Genomic DNA, 22,870 nt, shown 5'->3' on the forward strand with positions numbered 1-22,870 from the left:
CTTCCTACTTAGAATTAGCCATCCCCTTTTTGGGTGGAAGGGAGTATGTCACTATTATAGCCCCAGCTAGTCTGCAGCCCACTACACAGTTAAAGCTGACCTCAACCTCCTTTCCTGTCTCCCAAGTGCCTTTCCCTCCATTTCTAATGTGGCTCTCCTTACATCCATCTAGTAAAGGCCTTCCTATATGTCAAGATTATCCAGCAATTTCCTCTGAGCTCTTGTGCTATAGCACATTTCATTTTAATATGAATAAAATGTAGCACTAATTCTCCTACTAGATTATGAATTCTGAGGGCAGGAAATGTTTAACACTCCTTTCTTTGGGTAATTTATATATGATGAAAATAATGCTTAAATTATATAAAATTGGTCTTCAAAAATGATATATCTTAATCTAAATAATCAATTCTCTTGGTATTGACACTACTGTGTAGTCTTTTAACCCACACACAATTTTATCTATCTATGTATAAACAACAGAATGAGGCAGAAATGTTGGGTCTATGACTTCCCCAACAAGGTCATTAAGTAACTTCTACTGAAGCTCTGGAAAGCTCACCATGGGGGAAAGCCAGTGCCACAAAAGAATTCTTACTGCTCTGAGACTCCCATGGTCAACGGAAACACAGCTAGTCAAACTAGCCAAATGACATGAAAGATATCCAGCCACCCCCAGATATTCTAGTCATCCTAGCCCAAATTACACACATGAAAAAGTCTTACTGAACACGATAGCCTGCAAAGACCCAAGAACTTTAAAGGCCAGAACCCACCAAGCTGTCCCAAATACATCCAGTTATTTAAGCCACTCAGCTGAGGCCCAGGACACCAAAGTAGATAAAGACACACAGTATTTCCTGCTTTATGCCACTATGTTTGCATGTGGCTTGTTATACAATAAGACAATGGGGGTATAATATGCAAGAGAGATCTTATATAAGACCACAGTGATTTTTTTTCATAATAATTTAATTACCAAAGAGAAATGAAGTTCCAAGCTACGAGGTTTTTATGCACTCTCAAGATCCCTTGGAATGTAGAATAGGTTATGCCCTTAGAGCAGCCAAGCAACTATTTACCCCATCTTTGAAATGACTGTGCTTGTTTATAAGGATGGCTTCTCAGATTAAATATGCAGAAGTAATAAAGAACTCTACCAAATGCTTGATCAAACTCCCTTTGACTGGAACTGATAACAGGATTATTTAAAAATAGGAAAGGAGACAATTTGTGCGTGTTTCAAGACTTTAAATATTCTAAATGTGTGAAAACTAAAACTAAACTATTTTAAACAACAAAAAAGGTGTTATGGTAACAAATTTTGAATAATATGATACTACTGAGATTATAAAGGTATCTTGGTAATTAAGAAGTATTGGGCCAGTGAGGTAGCTCAGCAGGGAAAGGTTTTGATGAGCGGAGCTCCATCGCCAAGGCCCACATGGCGGGAGGAGAGAACCAATTTCCACATACACGAATAAATAGATGGAATTAAAGTGTATTGACTTCAATAATAACTTTGTATCAATTTTTAATTATTGATTTCTATTTCACTCACCTGTTTCAGGGCTTTCTCTCCTTCACTCCCTATTACTAAAGAAATTCTGATGATATGCTTTATGTCTAAAGTGTTTTAATTTATTCTAATTTGTTCCCCTAAATCTAATCTCTCCCTAACTCTTATAACTTTGAGGCAATTAATTTAATTCAAACAGTTTGATCATGGAACATATTTGTAAATATTAAATAGTGAACAAAATCAATATTCCCCAAGACTTCCTATAGTTTGCCACTGCCCTGATTTTCAAATCCTGTCAAGTATTAAGTCTTCCACTCCAATCAATGCAACCCATGCTTATAATCCTGAACACTTCCTGCTTACTTTCTACTATCCTCAGTCCCCCTGATAGGAGAATCATCTCATCTCTGCTTATCCAGATTGTTTTAAATTTACATACCAACCAAGTCGCTTTGATTAGCGAGACAGTCTTAGCATTTAATCACACGCAATCCAACTCTTGAATACCTTTCTGAAAGGTGACAAGCTAGGCATAAATCAATGAATATGTAATGATATACATGACGAACATAAATAAAATTAACTTACTATATTGTATTGTTATTAATATTTGTAACTGGGGGGAGTTGATGACTTGGGTTTTGACTTGGCTCTTATTATATCTGACCTGGACCTCCCAAGCTGGCCTCAGATTCAGAGATCACCTGCTGCTGCTCCCGAGTGCCGGCGGGATAAAAGGCGTGTGCCACCATATCTAGCCATTTATAATTTTTATTATCTTTATCTTTTTGTGTATGGGTGTTTTGCCGCATGTATGTCTGTGCACCACGTATCTGCAGTGTCCTCAAGGACCAGAAGGTTTAGATTCTCTGGAATTGGAGTTAAAGACAGCTGCCTAATGGGTGCTGGGAATTCTGCAAGAGCAGCCATTACAGCACTCTTATCTGCTGAGCCATCTCTCTAGCCCCACATTTATAATTTTCAAAATTTATTTTGTATGTTTGTGTGTGTGTGTGTGTAGACATGTGTATGCCATAGTCTGATCTCATGTGTGGAGATCAGAGGATTTTCAGAAGTTGGCTCTCTCTCTCTCTCCCTCCACCTGGTTTTGAGGCAGGGTCTCTCTTTGCTTCAGGCTAGCTGGCCCACAAGCTTCTGCAAGATTCTCCGGTCTCTGGCTCCCATGTCAATACAGAAGTGTGGGGATTACAGACGTACCCACCCCATCTAGCTTGTACCTGGATTCCAGGACCAGAACCTCAGGTCATCAGGCTTGCACAAGTACCTGCTAAGCCATCTCCCGAACCCTTATATAATATCTAAATGTGTCTTGTATCTCCTGTAAAATTAAGAGCACTAAGAATATATTTTTCACCCATGTTTAGTTCCTTGTCTACACTAAGAAAACTGCAGATTTCCTGCATTCCATAAACACTTTCTGGGTATCTACATAAATTAGGCAATATTTATTTAATATAAAAACGAGTTGTGGAACATTTGTTCGCTATGCACAATAAAAGTTGAACCAAGAGCCAAGGGAGAGCCCGTTGAAACACTAAACAAAAACCTTGCAAAACCGCTCCATGTGTTAGCATGATACTCATTCAAACATTTACATGTGGTAAACTTTCGGAAGGGTGTTCCTTCATCTGAAATGCTTCCTCCTGTCTGCAGCAACTGCATTTCTGTTCTTTCAGGACCAACAAAGACCATATCTTCTCATTCAGTCAACAGATACGTCCTAAAAGGCCTACTTTACACCAGAAGAGGAAGGAACGAAAAGTCTCCCTGTCCTCGCGGAATTTACAACTTTCTCTGTGTTTCTGTCAGGATTAAACTCTTTCTCTTCTATTTCTTACTTCATTTTGCTTTGATCTTCATTTAAAAGCGTATAAACTTTGAGCAGCTAATTAACATTTAAAGTGTGACCAACGGTCATTCATATCATGTTACAGAGTGTCTGCAAGATGTACACAGCAAACAATCAAGTTTGTGAAATAAACTATTTACTGGTCCACGAATTATGTTCTGTATGGTGAGTAATAAGTACTGAAATAGTACTTGATTATGCCAACAAAAGATGGAAAATACATCATTATTGTATAATCCATACACAAGAATATAATCTATAACAGAATAGAAACAGCATTCTTCTGCTGTTCATCTCCAAGCACCAACAATTAGAGACGCCTACTAAAAAAAAAAAAAAAAAAAAAAAAAAGGTGGCAGGGATCTCTGTACCTGGGTCAACTGACACTCACATGTGCGGGGATTTCCGAGCAATTTGGTGAGGCAGGTTCCACCCATGCCCCAACTGGTATTATGGCCTGGTTCCTCTCAGCCAGCACTGCCAAAACGTCCTTACTCTTCGTGGGGTTTAAAGCCAGGGGTAATTTTGTGGGATTCCGAGGCTTCTTGAGGGGCGCCATACCTCCTGGCATCTGACTTCTGCTTAGGAGAAAAGAGAGGGGCAAGAAATAAAGATTGGGGGGGGGGGGGGGTTGTTTGAAAATTACTTTCCGGGAGGAAAGGAAATGAAGGGAAGGAGAAACGAGGATTGGTTTGGGAGACGGAAAACTGCTCAGAGTTGAGCATAAGTGGGCGGTGGGGACAGGACTTGGGTCTGAGAGGATGCTCCACAGCAGCGAGAAGCGCGGCCCCACCGGAGCCGGTGCAGGAGGGCGGGGAACCTGTGAAGCTCGAGCAGAAGCGCGGGCAGTGACAAGGGAACCTGGGAAGCCTGGAGCCCGCCACGACCCGGACCTCCTCACACTCAAACTCCGCGGGCTGCTACGGATAGCCAGGACAACAAACCGCCACTCCGCGTCGGACGCCTGCCCTGCCCCTTCCGGCTTCGCGTCATCCCTCCGGGCAGGGAAAGTGCGAGGGGCGGGGATCCGGGCACTTGGGGGGGGGGGAGTCCGTCACTTCCGCTTCCTGCCCTTTGGATGGGAGGTCCAGAGCAGGTCGGGGAAATCTCCGAGTTTAGGTTCCGCCTCTGCGTGCTCACTAGCGCTGTAGTCATCTCGATTTTATTTTCGTTTTTATTTTTTTGGTTCTTTTGAGACAGGGTTTTTTCTGTGTAGCCCTGCCTGTTCTGGAAATCTCTTTGTTGACCGGGCTGGCCTCGAGCTCAGAGGTCTGCAGGTCTCTGCCTACCAAGTGCTGGGACTAAAGGAGTGTGCCATCACGGCCTGGCTTGTCATCTCCTAATCTGTAAGAGGGATGTCTGGCATGATGTGCGGGCGGGCAAGGGTACGCAGTGAAAGAAAGCACCCAAAAGGTGATTCTCAACCTGTTGGTCACAACCCCATTTGGTCGCATATCAAATAGCCTTTATATCCGATATTTTGCAGCAGTGGCAAAATTGCATTTCTGAAGTAGCAATGAAATAAATTTTATGGTTAAGGTCACCACAACATGAGAAACTGTATTGAAGGGTTGCAGCATTAGGAAGGTTGAAAACCACTGGTGTAGAACATCCTGCCAGGGCATCCTCAAAATACAGATTAAACCAATAAATAGTAAAGCACACTATCCCTTTATGTCATTCTTAAGGTTTACAACGCAGTTTCACGATTATCCTCAACATGTTCTTGTGTGCAACCTAGTGAGTGGTCTCCAAACACTGCTTGCGACATTTCATTAAACCTGAGAGATATAAGCTCATTGTTTTGATGTGAGTGTGTGCGTGCGTGCGTGCATGTGTGTGTGAGAGCTGGAGTTGAACCTAAGGCTTCTGGCATGCTAGACAAGCACTGCAGCAAAATTCCCCAACCCCCTTAAGACTTGCTTTTGCTTTAGGGTCCACTAAAGTGACCATGGTGAACTGGAACTCACTGAACGCCAGGCCTCGAACTTGCAATCCTCCTGCCTTAGCCTTTCCAGTGGCTGATGTTACAGGCATGTGCCACCAAGCTTCACTTCAACATATATTCTTGTTTGGGAGATTTACTGTACAGTGAAGGGACATAGACAGGACATAAGACACTTGAGGTTATTCTTTGTGTTCTGTTTTTATTTTGCTTTACGCAGTACTGGAGTAAGCCCAGGGCCCCATTCAAGCTAGTCAAAAACTACATCCTCTGCCAATTTATTTTTAAAAACTAAAGCACTTTCAAACAAAGACTATGAGATCATGGAACAAGCCATAATAAGCTTCAAGGGAGAGTTTTAGGTATTTAATTGATTGTCTGATAGGTTTTAATGGGATCTCTGATGTAGTTCCTCCTGCCTCAGCATCCCAAGGGTTGGAATAATAGGCATACAACATAATTGAACGGCGGTATAAGAATATTCCAGGTAGGCGCTGAAGAGATGGATGGCTCAGTGGTTAAGAATGCTTCCTGCTCTTCCAGAGAACCAAAGTTCAGATCCTGGCACCCATGTGCTGACAACCTCCTATAACCCCAGCTCCAGGAATCCAGTGTTCTCTTCTGGCTTCACTAGGTGCCTACATACACACACACACAATTGTTCCAGGTAGAGAGTGAGCATCGGTGTGGGAGCACTGACTGAGTATGCCTAGAAGAGGGTGAAAGGAGAAGAACTGAGACAAGATGACAAATCACATAGAACATGTTGAGCAGTATGCTGTGCTGAGATGGGGCACCATTACAGGATTGTGAGCTACTGAGGGCCAATTTGTCTTGAATTTTTTTTAAAAAAAATCATCATTCTGTATGTGATGTTGAGAATTAAACAGGAGTGGCAAAAAGGGAGGAAAGGCTAGTTAAGAGGCCATTGCAATAGCTCCATTAGGAATTTATGATGTCTTTGCCCCCGGTGCAGTGGTGGGAATGGTGAGAAAAGTTGTGAAATTCCGAGTGTATTTGGGAAGCAAGATTTTGAGGACCTGTTGAATGTTTAGCTAGAAATCTGCTGTTGAGGAAAACTGGGGTTTCCTCTTGAGTCTACAGGATGGGATTGCATTTTCCTGAGATGGTGAAGATGGTCAAGGAGTGGAGTTGGGGTGGGAGAAGATCAGGAGCTGAGGATAAAATTTCACTTACATACTCAACATCCAAGAACATAGTGGGATAAAAGTACCTGGAGGAGAATTCTGAACTGAAAGGGTTGATCTGAGAGTTATTAGCCTATAGATTCAATTTCATGACTCACTAGTCAATGAGTATAGACAGACTAATTGCCATGCCTGGAAAGGATGAGGATGCTCTAAAGAGACATTTGTGTCCCTAACTATGGCTGTCTGGACTGTTGGAACAAAGCTGCCCCTAAGGAATTGTACTTTGCCGCAAGAATCTCATGATTGGAGAAGGAAAAGGCTGACATCTAGCGCCAGCCATCAGGGAACCTGATTCCCCAAAATCAGAGAGATTTCACAGAGTGCTAATAACTTGTCAGACCACCCTGCAAGAGACAGGACCTGAGTGAATAACCATACCTTGATCGGGGTTGCTTAATGATGCCTTCCGTTTGGACCACTGGAAGATGGACCCCTTTCTTCCTCTTCCCAATGTGATCACATTGAATAAATCACTTTCTGCTTTTCTTTTTGTTTGTTGTTTGGTTTTTAGTTTTTTGAGACAGGGTTTCTCTGTGTAGCCCTAGCTGTCCTGGAACTAGCTCTATAGACCAGGCTGGTCTCTGCCTCTTGGACGCTAGGATTAAAGGCATATACCCCCACTGCCTAGCCATTTTCTGCTTATCACTTTTAATATGGCTCTTTTAATAGCCTAATCAAGGACATGTGGCCAAGACCAGCTTGTTAGGGCAGCCAAGGCATGGTCTCTGATCCCTAACTCTGGAAATAAGAAAGTAAGTCTTAGCCGGGTGGTGGTGGTGCACACCTTTAATCCCAGCACTTGGGAGGCAGAAGCAAGTGGATCTCTGTGACTTTGAGGCCAGCCTGGTGTACAATAACTAATTCCAGGACAGGCTACAAAGCTACAGAGAAACCTTGTCTCAAAAGAAAAGAGAGAGAGAGAGAGAGAGAGAGAGAGAGAGAGAGAAGAAAATAAGTCTTCCTGAATATCTGACACCCTCTGCTCACCTCTGTGAGTTCCAGGCACACACATAAGTGAACAAATGTGCATGCAGGCAAAACAACTATATTCATTAAGTGAAATTAAACAAAGAATGAGAACATTGGACAAATTATCCAGGAGAAAACTGAAACCACGAAAAAAATATTACAAAAAACAGATTGGCCATTGCCAGGAATAACAATCTTTGAGGCATTTCAGAAAAATATCTGCAAAGTGGTAGATGGATATAAGTTGGAAAACAGTAAATGCTATAGTCAGATGATACAAGATTTAAAATTAGAGATTAGGTTAAGAAAAAAAGGGTTGGTTAGAAATAGCACTGAATAGCAAGACAGAATTCATCCTGCCTCCACCCATCTGAATAATAGAACACAATCACTACTTGGGGACAAAGAGATTAAGTTTCACTTGTGTGCGTGTGTGCACATACACTATAAAAAGGTATTGTTAGATTGCTCCTTGTCCTCTCCAAACCTTTACTTCAAATTCTTTATTTTCCACTAAAAGCTAGGTCAAATCTTGTCTAAGAGCCCATACTCATAAATCCAGATAATTCACACCAGAGATTCATCTCCTTTTCTGACCTTTTCTGCAAAGCTTATATTCGCCTGGCTGAGATTGGTTGCTCAGCAAGGGAACTGTTGACTTTGAAAAAAGTCCATCCTCAAAAGTTTAAAATACCAAGTGTTGCTGGAAACAGAGTGTGGAGTCCCAGCTCTGGAGCAGCCCTCAGCAGAGTTGGGCAATCCTTTTTCTGTGGCTGGGAATCCCTGATCATGTCTGCACAAAGCCCCAAGTCTCTGCATTCTTGGCAGCCGTCCACCTAACACAGAACCAATTGTTTTGTTGAAGACCAGGGAGTGGTTTGTTATTTGCTCACTACTCTCCTGATAGTGACTAGCTGAACCATACTTGTAACAATATAGAAAACTTTGTTACATGTTAAGTCCTCAGAGCCTATGCCAAGGAGAAGCTCTGTAACAGTAACAAACCTTCTAGCCCAAATCCTCGAGGAACAGAGTGTTAGGACCCCAACCCTGGGCAGCTGAGTCATACCCACTTTGATCTCCTCTCCAAGTTGGAGCAGGATTTCCCACAACTAGCCAATGCTCTGGCTAATGTCCTAAAAGCAGACCATAGTGCTGTCTATCTCTGTTCTTCTTCCTCCCTCACCACCTCAAAGGTAACTTTTCTAACTAGAAGATATAGAAGGGTCTTTCTGCTTGCTGGGCAGATTGGGTTTTTGCACTAGCATTTCAGTGTAAATGGCACCACAAATGGCACCTGATTTTTCTCAACAGCATCTGCTACAGTGCATTTTGCAAAAGACTCTCTAATTTTACCATGGATACAGAGTCTTTTTATCCTTCTTCTTGGTGTGTGGTTAAAAAGAAGAAGATGAGGAGGAGAAAGAGGATGAGGAGGAGGGGAGGAGGAGGAGAATGAAGGGAGGAGAAGGAGAGGAGGAAGAGGAGGAAGAGAAGAAGAAGAAGAAGAAGAAGAAGAAGAAGAAGAAGAACAACAACAACAACAACAACAACAACATAGGGGTCTCAGTGTCTTTCAACATTTCCAAATATATATCTAGGACAGACAAGAAATAAAAAGCCCATATCCTTGTCCAGGAAAGATTTATCACATTTTGAGAGTATTGTAATTCCTTTAACTGTTTTCTTCTCAACTTCTCTCTCTGATGATGTGAGGTGTGGAGTTGCTAATAAAATTAGCTCTCAAGGCTATCCCAATGCTAAACTTTCTAAGTAGAAGGACAACAAGAGCAATTTATTAATACTACAAATAGTATTCATTTTTATTATTTGTAACATAGGAAAACTCTTACTTGCATGACTGATACATAGAGAACAATTAAGGAGAAAAACAGAATAAGAACTACCTACAAAAACATATTTCAAGAATTACTGCAGCCAGTGTAATGGTGCAGGCCTTTAATCCCAGCACTCAGAAAGCTGACCTCTATGAGTTTGAGGCCAGATTAGTCTACATAGTGAGTTGCAGGATAGCCAGTACCACATAGTGAGGTATGGGTGGTGTGGGAAGTCCTTCTGTCTATGTGCTGCTTTTATTGGCTAGTGAATAAATTTGTTTCAGCCAGTGACTTAGCAGAATAAAGCTAGGTGGGAAAATTAAACTGAATGCCGGGAGAAAGAAAGCAGGGTCAGGGAGTAGCCACTGCCAGGGACAGAAGCCTGTGCTGGAGCCCACTGGAACCTTGCCAGTAGGCCATGAGCTTTGTGATAAAATATAAAATAATAAAAATGGGTTAATTTAAGATATAAGAGTAAGCCAGAAATATGCTTAAGCTATTGGTCAAAAAGTGTTGCAAATAATGTGGTTTCTGTGTGATTATTTTGTGGTCTGGGAAGCCAGGAATGAACAAGTGTCTTCCACCTACAGGTGAAGGAAGCACAAGAATTACTGCAGTATTTGTGTTCTCTAATGCCAGTTCCTGGTCTACATTCATGCAGCATTCCTGTCCTCAGATGAAAACTCCAACTGGAGTTTTTGAAATTATTTTTTTGAGGAATAGCCCTGTGTGGTACGGAGGCTGCTTGTTTGTTTCCCAGCTGCCAGACTCCCAAAATAATCACACAGAAACCATATTTGCAATACTGTTTGGCCAATAGCTTAAACGTATTTCTGGCTAACTCATATCTTAAATTAACCCATTTCCATTAATCTGTGTATTGCCACAAGACTGTTGCTAACCAGGTAAAGTTCCAGTGTCTGTCTCCAGTGGGGCTACATGGCTTCTCTTAGACCCCACCTTCTTTCTCCCAGTATTCAGTTTAGTTTTCCCTGCCTAGCTCTGCTCTACCATATCACAGGCCCAAAAACATCTTCTTATTAACCAATGGTATTAACAGCATACAGAGGAAAATCCCACACCACCTCCCCTTTTCTGTCTAAATGAAAAGCAAGGTTTTAATTTTAACATAGTAAAATTACATATACAAAACAGATACCAAACAAGAATTGCAGTTACAATATTTATATCTACTTTATCTTTTATTATAAGTAAGAAAAACTATAACTATAAATTCTTCAACTCCATCAAACACTCCAGAAGGACATAATATTACTTAAGTTAACAGAAAGTACATTGTAAGCAACATCCAAAACTCTAGAATTGACAGAGACATCTCACTGCCTGGACAGTCACCCAAAGTTTTTCTGTAACATTGGGACACCCATCTTCAGCCTACAGGTCCATAGTATCTGGCAAACTTTTCCATGAAGCAGGAAATTTCAAAGACAGTTCTGCCTATACTGGCAGTTTGTCAATCACTTTTTTCTGTGTCCTGCAGAATGTCTGGCAGACTCTTTTATAGAACAGGAACCCCAAAGGAACATGTCACCTTCTTTAGACAAGTTCAGTAGTCATTTTTCTGTGGGTCCTGCATGTCCAGTTCATCAAGCAGCCTAGGTAAGATTAGTTTCTTGCCCAAATGGTCAGCAAGCTCCATAAGGAGTCTCTTTGATGTCCATCTTCCTCTTGAAGTAGCTTGGTGCTGCCAGGAGTTAATGTGTCTCGTTGTCATGAAAAGTCCTGAGTTCTTAAACATTTTAAATGCCGTATTCTGTAATATTTGAAAGGTTTGAAGATTATCTAACTGAAATATATCTATATATATATATATATCTAGAAAACCTAACATGACTACTAGCTTGACTATTATAGATGATCATCTATTAACCTATATTTCTTAATTATACATTACAGTTTTAAATGAGCTGCACAAACACAATACCTTAATCAAGTGCAGAAATAAATATATAACAGAATTGACCTTAATTTGTATCAATAAACCAAGATCCATACCAATGCAAAGTATTCATCTCTCTATAGCATATCCCCTTTTAAATGTAAACAAATGTTTATAAACAATCATTTAGGGAATTTGGGCCAAAATCAAGAAGACCAGAGTTCAAATTTGTAGACCTCACATAAATGTCTGGTGAACTTAGTGTCTCACCTGCAATTCCAGCTTTGGATGACAGAGAGGGAATCCCCCCAGAGAAAGCTGCCTAGCAAGACTAGCCACATTGGTGAGCTCTGGGTTCAAATGAGCAACCCTGTCTCAAAGGAATAATACAGAAAAGGAACTGAGGAGGATTCCCAATAAGAACCTAGGGCTCACATATGCACATACGACATACACATGAAAAAGAAGGGAAAAATACAGAATAAGCAGCAAGGCACTACAGATAACTATTTGAAGAAAGCCAGTCTGTTTATTTGTGTTTGGCATGATTATTATAACTATCCACGTTTCATATTGAAGTTCTATATTCAAAATCTCCATAGGTAGTACATTATAATGGAGAAAACAAAGACTTTGAAGAAACTTTCAATTTATATTCGTAGTTTTATTGCCACTAGTAATTAAATCATGTTACCTGAATCCTTATTTCCAGATCTCTAGATGTCAAAGTCTAAAAATTAACTTTTCATGGCTGGTTTGGTTGTTGTAAGAATTATGGAACATGTGCAAAATAAAGAATACATACCAGATTTTCTTTTTAAAATCTTTTCATTTTATTTTCAATCTATTTTTATTATCTTTCCCCCAACTTCTCCTATATACTCCCTGCCTCTCTGCTCACCAGACTTTTTGTTCTTTTCCTCCCCCCTCACACTTTTTCAAAAAAAACCCACAAAAACCAAAAATAAAAGCAAACAAACAGCAACAAAAAACAAATGAAAAGACAAAAAAAGTAACAAAACCCCCACAAACATCTCACAGAGTTCATTTTTTGTTGGCCAACTGCTCTAGACAATTGAGCCTGCACTGGTGTGTGGTTGATAAACTCAGTGACAACGTCATTGTAGAAAACTGTGTTTCCTTTTGTCAGAGGGTATTAATTGCAAATAGCTTCTTGATTAGAGGTGGGAACCCCATTTCCACATCCCCTCTCACTTCTGGGACCCCATCTTGCTTGAACTTGCGCAGGTCTGTGTGCGCTGCCTGAGTCCTTTGGAGTTGATTTGTACGTCACTCCTGTTTTGTCTCAAAGACACGGTTTCCTTGCAGGCATCCCCACGGCAGTCTCTTCTAATCTTCACACATCCTCTTTCACCTAGACTCCTGAGCTTTGAGGGGAGGGTTCTGATAAAGACATCTTGTTTAGGACTGAGTGCTTCAGTCTCTCCCTCTCTGCACATTGTCCAGTTGTGGATCTCTGTGTTAACTCCCATCTACTACGCAAAGAAGCGTCTCTGAGGAGGCCCTGCTCCACGGGCATGGCACTATGTCATTAGGAATCATGTTATTGCCATGTCCTTTAGCAGAATAACAGTATTAAGTTTTCCCCTAGACCCATACTTAACTTTCAGGTTCTTGGCCAGTTTAACATTGGGTTCCATCTCATGCAGTGGGCCTTAAATCTAAGTTTTTTTAAAAAAGTGGTTGAAGCTAGGTGTGGGTACACTCACTTTTAATCCCAGCACTTGGGAGGCAGAAATAAAGGAATCTATGTGAGTTGAAGGCCACCCTGGTCTTGTAACAAGCTCCAGTACAGCCAACACTATGTAGTGAGACCTTGTCTCAAGCAAAGAAAGAAACAAACAAAAAAAGTGGTTGGTTACTCCATAACATTTGTGCCACTATTGCACCAGTGGAGCTTACAAACAGGATGCTGTTGTAGGTCTCAGGTTTCTAGTTGTGTGATATAGATATTTACCTTTCTCCTCTGGTAGTGTGCGGAGTGCCTTCTAACACCATGAACATTCAATAAGAGTGAAGCTTCTAGTAGGCACCAGCTCAACTCCATGTTCAATGACATAAGTAAATGTTGTCTTCAGCAATAAGGCCTTAGCCATCAGGTTGTAGAGAGCAACCAGTAGCCTTGGCAATAGCCTGTGATATTTTGGGGTTCTGTAGGACCCCTGTAGCCAATGACTCAACAAGATGTAGCTCATTCCTGGTACTGGAGGTTTAACTTGTTGACACAAGATGTCTAGTTGAAGCATTGTCTCCCCTATTATATGGTGACTCCATTTCGATTATTTTCATATGTATGTATTTTTAGAAAGCTTCTACAAAAATAAGTTTCCATTTGGTTTTTCCAAAGGTGTTTGTGTAAGTTTTTCCTCTTCATATCCCCTTCTTTTCTCTTCCATTCCTTTCCCCATTTACTCCTCTTATTCCAGTTTACCCTTTATCTCTCCATATAATAGCTTTTTAAATAATTATTTAATAATGTTAATTTTATCAAGATTTTCACTTTCCTGTCAAGCTTCCCTTCCCCCATTCCTTCTTATGTACCCACCTATCACTGAATTAGGCACATGGCTCAACTTGGGATAGTTTTCCATTCTCCTAGCTGCAGAGTTTGATCTACAGCAATGCCTCTGATCAAAACTAGGCTAACCACAGTGTTTGGACAGGGTTTGGTTTGGTTTGATTTGGGTGGCAGGTTATAGTGGTTTGGTTTTTTGTTTTGTTTCATTTTGTTTTTGTCTTTTGTTTTTTGCTTTGTTTTGTTTTGTTTTTTTGAGACAGGGTTTCTCTGTGTAGCCTTGGCTGTCCTGGAACTCACTCTTTAGACCAGGCTGGCTTCACACTCAAGGATCTGCCTGCCTCTCCCTCCCTAGTGCTGGGATTAAAGGCTTGTACTACCATTGCATGATTGTTTTTCAGCTCCACAAAGAGACTTTTCTCTGGAGAAGTGCTGTATTGTCCCATGTGCTAACCCCCAGCAACATATGGCTACCTAAATGTAAGTTTGTTTTTATTTACGTATCTGTGTGTCTATCTATGTGTATGTATGCCACAAGTGTGTGGATGGCTGTGGAAGCCAGAGGAAGGCTTCAGATCCCCCAGAGCTGGAGTTACCAGAAGTTATAAGACACCCCATACGGGTGCTGGAAACTAAATTCAGGTTCTCTGGAAGAGCAGTATGGTCTCTTACCCACTGAGTCATCTCTTCAGTCCCATTTATCTAAATTTAAATTTATTAAAATTAAAGTCCATTGAGATGGTGCATACCTGTAATCCCAGCACTCAGAAAGCTGAAGCAGGAAAAACAACTTAAGTTTGAAACCAGCCTAAGTTATACAGCGAGTTCAAGGCCAGCCTGAGCTATATAGCAAGACTCTGACTCAAAACACAAATTAATGAATTAAATTTATCATTTGTTTTCTCAGCCCTATTAGCGACATAACACTAACCTCCACCACACTTGACACTGTCAGTACAGAGCCTTCCCACTATTTCAGAAGGTTATAGTGAATTGTGTTGGCATTGTAGAGTATCTAGCAACTATGGTTCCATCAAAAATTGTAAGAAAGTTTCATAAATGAAGCTGACACCAATATCAGATGATTGCCATGATAGCACTTGAACACTCTATTTCCTGCCTCCACCCTAACTTTTTTAAATAGCACCAGAAATCACCCCCACACACTTTTTTCCTGCTAGTAGTTCAATGTGAACTTCTATCATTGATGACCGAAAAGGACCTCATGTTGTTGTTGTTGTTGATTTTGAGACAGGTCTAATTATGTAGCTCTAGGTGTCCTTGAACTCACTACATAGACCAAGCTGGTCTTGAACTCAGAACTCTTCCTGCCTCTGCCTCCCAGTGCTGGGATTAAAGGTGTGCACCATTGCACCCAGGCAAGCAAAGGTTCTTGACAAGTCACACTCCTTAGTTTCCAGATAGTCTAGTCGGCTGTGGCAAGGATCTGTAAGGGAAGCAAAACCAAACCCTTTAAGGGTAGCCACAAGGGGTGAAAATTTGGGACTGTTTTTGAAGCCACCTCTCCTACTAGTTTAATGTGGATCTTCCTTATTTTTTTCTCTACTTTGACCCCATATAACAAATACCTTCGTGTCCCAAACCCCTCGGGGCAGTTTGTTGTTTGTGTGGAAGTTAAATTTTATTTGTTAGGGTCCTATTACCCATCTTTTCTTTCTTCTCCCACTGTCTCAGAATTCTCCTTCTTTTCATCTTTTTGTTTTGCCAATTTAAAAAAAATTGTGTGTGTGTGTGTGTGTGTGTGTGTGTGTGTGTGTGTAAATCAGAAGAAGGTGTTAAATCTCCTGAAAATTAAATTACAGGAAGTTGTGAGCAGCCCAATGTGGGTGCTGTGAACCAAATTCAGTTCTTCTGTAATAATGGGAAGTGTTCTTAACTGCTGAGCCATCCCAGCACTCCCTAAAAGTCCTCTTTTTACCCACGGTTTACTTCTAGACATGTTGAAGGCAGTCACTAGATGCTTGCCTAGCATGCATGAAGTCCTGGGTTTGATCCCCAGCCTCCACATTATGGGAAACAGCCATAATCCCAGCTTTCAGAAGGTAGAGGCAGGGGATCAAGAAGTTGCAGATTTTTTTCAGCTACATACATAGTAAGTTTGAGACCAAACTTACTAAAGGAGATCCTACTTAAAAATAAATAACTTCAAAATAATTTGAAAAGGGCAATTCAAATGTACTCCCAATAATCTAATACCCACTGGAGGTTTAAATGCAACTTCCCCAACTAAATTTAAATTCCTAAATAGTGATTGTGCTATGACTTATTTTGTTCTTTGGTGCTGGGACTGATCCCAGGGCCTTGTGCATGCTAAACACATGCTCTACCTCTGAGCTCCAGCCCCAGGCCAGCTATTGCTTTTGAATGTGCCCCCCACCCATGGTCCACCATTCTTAATGTTTAGGACATAGAGTTCTCTTCACACAGTAGGCAATTATTGGATGCTGGCCAGCTGATTCTCATTCCTGTGCCTCTCTCTTTGGGAGGCGGGTGAGAAGGGGGGTGAGAACAAATCCTTGCCTGGGATGTTGTTGGTGGGTTGACACCATCTGAGGACCTCGGAGAAGGGAAACAATGGTGCTTTTGAGGAGAGGGGCATCATCTGTGGCTTCCCTGTGATTTCCCAGCCTGTTTAGAGCCAACACCAACGCCTTGCAAGAGCGGAGCTCCGAAGATGCTCCCTGGAATGACCTCTCATCTTAAGTAGGTCAGCAAAAGCTGACTGGCTTTCTCCAGCTCTTTAAGGCCAATTAATTTCTTCCCTTTGTCCCTCTGGAGAGCTGCTGAATAGGGCACGTTTAGCAACCATAGCCGCAAGCCTGAGTTCCTCTGGGGTTTCTGAGGGGGTGAGAATTCTATTCAGAAATCAAATATTTACTCTCAGCACAAAAGGCTTTGATGTATTTTTCAGCTTCCAGGAGGGAAATGAAAGTACCTCCTCTCGGCCTCTCAAAATTTACCCAGGACCCCTGGGTACCCCAGGATCATATATTTCTCCTAACACACTCTGCAACTTTGGAGATACATTATCTCCACAGAAGCCCTTTTCTCTGGGAGTCTCATCATATAGAGAGAAATATCCAAGCAGCAAAACCACTGTGCAGGATGAGGGGAGGGCTGCCTTTTGACTCCGTCTCCACTTTCTATTTGATGTTTCTCAGAAGCCACTCAGAGAAAGGCCACCTAAGGAAACTTTAGAAAGAAAAGGAAGAGAAAAATATGTCCTTGGAGAGAGCCATTCCTCACTGTCCAAGCTTCAGAAAAGCTTGTTGTGCAGCGAGGGAGCTAGTTAATCTGCCTCTTGTTCTGAAGTTGCCGGCCAGGTCCAGCCCTGCCTCCTCACAACAAAGCTGCACACAAATTCCTTGTTTCCCAGGCAACGCTTCACAGCTCTGCAAGTCTCCTGGCGGCTCTTGGCCCTGTAGCTTCTCTCCATCACATCCAATTTATCTGGGGAAAGTGGCAGTTACAGCATTGTTTGTGCACAGGCTTACAAATCAAACCCCAAAAGACCTTTGGCAGTAGTGGGGATGAGCACAAGGAATGGGCCGAAAGGGCCACCTCACATCCTGAGCTCAGTCAAAGACGCTGGTGGTCAAAGGTAGGACCAAAGCTGAAACTCAAGGACACTGGAGGAGGACTTGTTGAAACGGCTGGGGCATTAGGATAAAGAAAGGCCTAACTTTTCCTGGTCATCAACCTGGAGTCCTTGGCTCAATCTATAGTAGCTACATGATTTTAGCAAGTTGCTAACCTTTTAGAAGTTTAGGTCTTGTTTGTAAAATGGTTATTATAATCTCTATCTAAAGAGGGTGCTGGGAGAATTGGATTAGTAACTGCAAGTAAAGTGTCTGACAGAATCAGGTGAATAGAAGCTGCCTCCCACACACGCGCACCTGCGCGCGCACGAGATAGAGGAAAGAATGTTTGGGTGGGATGCTTCCATAGGAGGGCCAGGTTAGAAGTCTGGGAGACTGTCCTTCTCTGGCCGTCAGCTGCAGCCCTCAGCTCTAGTTGTCCACGATGGAAATTTGCTTGAGAAGCTGTCCACTTTTGTTTGCTTCCTTTGCCTCTGTGTCTCCTTCTCCAATGTGTGACAACCTGTCCTTTGCTCTGTGCTCCTAGCTGGAGTTCAGATTCCTATTCCAAGTCCATAGTTTCCTGTAGTGTAGAACTGGGTCCCCGCTCCTTTGCTGGCTATTGATGGTTCTCAGCTCCTAGAGATGACATAGAGCCTAGCCATGTGACCCTCACAACCAATCATTGCGTCTTCAGAGTCAGCAAGACATTCTCTCTCTCTCTCTCTCTCTCTCTCTCTCTCTCTCTCTCTGTCTCTCTCTCTCTGTCTCTGTCTGTCTCTCTCTCTCAGATGCATCAGTGTGACTTAGGCAAGTGACTGGCTGACTTGTTACTGTGGTGGGCCTCTTCTGTTGTTGAGAGCGAAAGGAAGGGAGCTGGGAATCAAACCCAAGTCCTTCCACACACCTAGAACAAGAATGTAAATGCAGTGTGGATGGATCTGGGAGGAGTTAAGGGGAGAGCTGGGGTGCATATCATCAAGATACAGTGTGTGACATTCTCAAAGAATTGGAAAAATATATTTTTTAAAAAAATGTGGGTGGGATAAAATTTAAGAAAGTGGGAGGGATCAGTTTTCCTGAAGGTTTCAAAGAAGGCAGTGGGGGATGGGAGAGGCAGTAACCAATAACCCAAGCTGTTCTCACAGCTGTTGCTCTTCTTATCTCTGCTCCCTGGCTTCATTTCTTTTCTTTCTACTCTTTTCCATCCTCAAATTCATGTTTATTTATTTATTTTTAACATTCTTAACTACTTATTTACTCCCATTTTATGTGCAATGGTGTTTTGCCTGCATGCGTGTCTATGAGAGGGTGTCAGATCTCCTGGAACTGGAGTTACAGACAGGTATAAGCTGCCAGATAAGTACTGGGTCCTCTAGAGGAGCAGTCAGCACTCTTAACCACTGAGCCATCTCTTTGCCCCTCATGTTTATTTCTAGTGCAAAGACGTTTGTCTTTTTATTCCTTGACTGTACTCAAGGCCTTCCTTAACCCCTCAATGTAGAATTTAGACATATCTCTTGCCAAAGAAATTCCCTTTCACAAAGCAATTTTGGTAGCCTTTGTGGAAGACTTGGTTTTTGTGGGGTTTTTTTTTTTTTCCACTCTTCTGCCAAAGAGTATTTACAGTTTGGTGAAGGAGAGTGATATGATTCAAAAAAATGGCAGGAAGTGAATAAAGAGGAGGAAGGGGAGAGGGCTAAATATAAAACCCCAGTGATGCAATGCTGCCACTAAGGGCGACTGGAAACCTCTGCTTGTGTCCTCACCCTTCCCATAGCAGTGCCCAAAGACCAGGAAGAGGCCAGTAGGCGAGGACACTGGGAAACCTAAGCCTAGGATTGTTTAAAAAAGAATGGTACACTTCTGTAGACATGTATCCCTTATTTTTTCTTGACTCTAATTTTATTTTACATTACTTATATATAATGGGTTTGTGACGTTTTATAATGAATATACATAACCTATTTCCTCATATTCATTCTCATAAACTCTTTTGTCCCGTTCCCACAATCCCCTCCATCTTCCCAACCAGCCCCTCAGATTTGTGTCCCTCTGTGGGCCTGACGGGGCTAGAACTCACTATATAGCCCAAGATTTCATGGAAATCTTCCTGCTTCAGCCTCCTAGGTGCTGGGATTACAGGTACACACCTACCAAACTCTACCCTTTATGGTGTATTTACTGTTGTTGTTTGGCAATACCAGGAATTGAAGCCAGGGCCTAACACACTTATTAGGGTGAGCTCTGTAGTACTGAGCTAACTTTTTCTTTTATGGTTTTTGTTTGTTTGTGGTACCTCAAGAGTCTTGGTCCACGAGCCAATAACACTCTAACTCTGGCCAAATTAATGAGTCTCTCTGCCCTTGGTGTCCTTCGCTGGGAAATGAAGAAACAGAACAAAGACATATCTCGCTGCAGAGGGAGTCCACTGCTCTGGGTCGGCCCTTCAGCACTAGGAAGGCAGAGCACACACCACTCCCATTCCCCATCCTGCTTTCCAGTGTTGTTGTTTCTGCAGTTCATGAAGACGCTTACTTAGGATGGTGACTCAGTTAAAACCACTAGTTTCCCTCTTCACTTGTTCCAGAACACACACTCTACAGTTTCAGCTGGTGGGTAAGTACATGGTGGACGAGTGGGGCGGGGCTCTGTGCTGAGCTGCAGGGCCTCTGTTGGAGTCAACTGTGAGGGCAGCAGCTCTGGGCTGCTCAGGGTGCAGAAGTCTCTCCCTTCCCAAAAGCAATTAGATGAGTACACCCGGAGGGAGAACCCGAAGAACATTTGGAAGCATGACAGGGTGAGCAAGGACAGATGACATAAACAGGGTCCTTTGATAAGTATTTTTGAAATCCCCTGTTTTGGGTTTCTCCACTGATGCCATAACCCAAATCCAGCCAAATTAGTAGAACCAGGTTTAATAAACAGAAGAAAAGCAACTTCCGGTGACTCTGCGGGGCGGGGAGGTGGCGGGGAGGGGAGGGGACAGAAGAGAAATCATGTGACAGGTTAGTGGCCCTGTTTAAAATACTCTGTAGGCGTGGTTCTGAGCATCTCAGGGGGAGGAGCCACCTCTTGGCAGGCTTTCTGAAGGCGGGGTCTGGAGAGAGTGGAGCATCCACCTCAACATCCTTTCATTGAAAAGCCTTTATTTATTAGAAAAGGAACGCATATAAGTAGGTGATTATAAGCTTCTACAAGTCTGCTCTTCTCAAAACCACCCAAAACAGGATTGCAAAATTATGCTTTGTTCACTAAGATGGATGAAGGCAAGGCAGAACCCGTATGTGTTTGTAGTTGCTGTGATCTTCCCCTGAGCCTCTGCCTTTCAGGGTAGCAGGAGAGCCACTGTCCTCCTGTGCTCTGTTTGTTAGTTCCTCAAGTAGTTCAGTCACTGGGACACTCGGACTGGCTTTCTCTTTCCTTCCATCCACCCCAGATCCTCTCTCAGAAGCATTAGAATGAGTGTAGGCGGTCTGTCTGAGGTGACATAGCAAGAGGCCCACAGTACGGTGTCTCTATATGCTGTTCTGAGATCCTCTCGCTGGTCTAGAGAGCTACTTTCCAGCCCTAACCACAGCATGTAGGTCTGCCTCATCTCAGGCTGCTGAGTTCCTACACACGGGGCACCATGCACACCTCTGAATCTTCCACTGGCTTAGGGCATTCTGGAGCATTTAAAAACTCTGTACAGGTGTCAGGACCCTAAACCCCACCACCAGAGCAGGGGGCAAACAGGGTGTTGAGTATTTAAATCCTTTTTAGCTCTTCCTCTGCCACAGTTTGTTTTCCACAGCACTTCAGACTAAAAAGACCAGACATCAGGCTTTCTGTTTCCTGAGCATCATATTTCCTTTTTCCCACTCAGGAAATCTCAAACTATCACAATCAAGAATGGCTCCTCTAAAACATTAAAAAATAACCATGATCTGGTCTACAGGCTGCTCCATGATATCAGAGGGGCAGGTGAAAGAGATTATAATCCTCTATTGTCCTTCACGAAGACAGGCTATTAAATCTTTCATCTTCTTATTCACTTGAAAATACAAGTTTAAATGCCGAAAGCTACAGCTGCCTTTCCCTTGTGCCTTGCACGTCTGCTGGAGCAATAGCTTTCCAGAAGCAGACAGGTGCCTTGAGTTGTCTACGAAAAAGTCACAGATTCAGAGGTAAAAAAAGACAAAAACTTACAGACTTCAGAACATTTTCTGGAGTTCCACCAGGATGCTCTCCCAGGCTCAGATGGGTAGCATGGTGGTACTTCAATCTTAGAAAACTGGCCTGGCTGAGTTTGGTCTGGTTTCTAAATAAAACATAGGTAGAGACAGTTGCTAGTTTGCAAGACTAAGGCCAGGGATAAAAGTAACTGATGGGGACTCATGAAGCTAGGTGTGGCAATACATGCCTGAAATCCTAGCATTTGGGTAATGGAGGGAGAAGAATCAGGAGTTCAGGGCCACAGTGAGACCTTATCTGGAAAAAATAAAAATAGAAGGAAGTTGAGAACTTTGGTGTTACTGAAATAAAATGATCCTTGCAGGAACGAAAAAGGAAGGAATAAAAGGAACCTTTAAAAAGGAGGGAGACTATGGGTACTGTTGAGACAGCTCCATGAGCAAAGGTGCCTGTGGCCAACCCTGATGACCTGAATTCAGTACCTGGGACCCACATGGTGGAAGGAGAGCATCAGCTCCCCCAAGCTGTCTTGCGCATGCGCGCGCACACACACACTAAACAAATTATAATTTTTGTTTTATTTCCTTTTTTGAAACAGGGTTTCTCTGTGTAGCACTGCCTGCCCCAGAAGTTACTCTGTAGACCAGGCTGGCCTCGAACCCAGAGATCTGTTTGCCTCTGCCTCCCAAGTGCTGGAACTAAGGGTGTGGGCCACCGTTGCCCGGCAACAAATTATAATTAAAAAGAAATGTAAAAGGTTATGGGAGAAGGACTCATGGAGCACCACTTCTTCCTAAAGAGTCAGATAGTTAATGGTTGCTAAGGGGAAAAAGAGTCATTTTCTTTAGTGGTGTAAAAATTGGGAGGTTACCAATGCTCCAATAAGAATCTCTCTGCCCATATCCATGCACGCACCCCCAATTAAACTTAGTGGAGCACAAAAAACAAGAACAAAACAGAGCAAAAAATAAATAAATAAAAGAGTGACTTATCCAACTTATTTTCCAGTCCCCCCGCAGCTCCAGAGAGCTGTTTCTTTTGTCTTCAATAAACTTTGCTTCCTTGCTTGGCCATTCTCTGACCCTGGCTGAAAAAGATATGAAATTAACAAGAGGCCTTATTGGGAAGGTGCTCCCAGCAGAACTGGGAGGGGATAAGAGAAGGTAATGGGGGGGGGGGGGGCGGGAATGGCAAATAAACAAAATATATACATGTATGACATAGTCAAGGGATTTTTAAAATTTTAATTTGCTTTCTTTAAAAGGGAGAGGGCTGATGAACAGGGCATAGTGGTGCACACCTGG

General features: G+C 42.4%; 1 protein-coding gene across 1 annotated transcript in view; it reads right to left on the minus strand.

Moving 5' to 3' along the window:
• Ccdc15 (coiled-coil domain containing 15) overlaps window positions 1–4,413 on the minus strand; it is a 70,149-nt gene extending 65,736 nt beyond the window's left edge. Inside the window, exons 1-2 of the mRNA XM_041657521.1 lie at window positions 4,294–4,413; window positions 3,784–3,970 (exon numbers count right to left, since the gene is read on the minus strand). Coding sequence (XP_041513455.1) covers window positions 3,784–3,963 — 180 coding nt within the window. The 5' untranslated portion in view covers window positions 3,964–3,970; window positions 4,294–4,413. The remainder of the gene's footprint in view (window positions 1–3,783; window positions 3,971–4,293) is intronic.
• Window positions 4,414–22,870: the final 18,457 nt, after the last annotated feature.

This window comes from Microtus oregoni, unplaced genomic scaffold, assembly GCF_018167655.1.
Source record: "Microtus oregoni isolate MIOR12 unplaced genomic scaffold, Mior012 000008F_ref0000371, whole genome shotgun sequence".
Lineage (NCBI taxonomy): Eukaryota > Metazoa > Chordata > Mammalia > Rodentia > Cricetidae > Microtus > Microtus oregoni.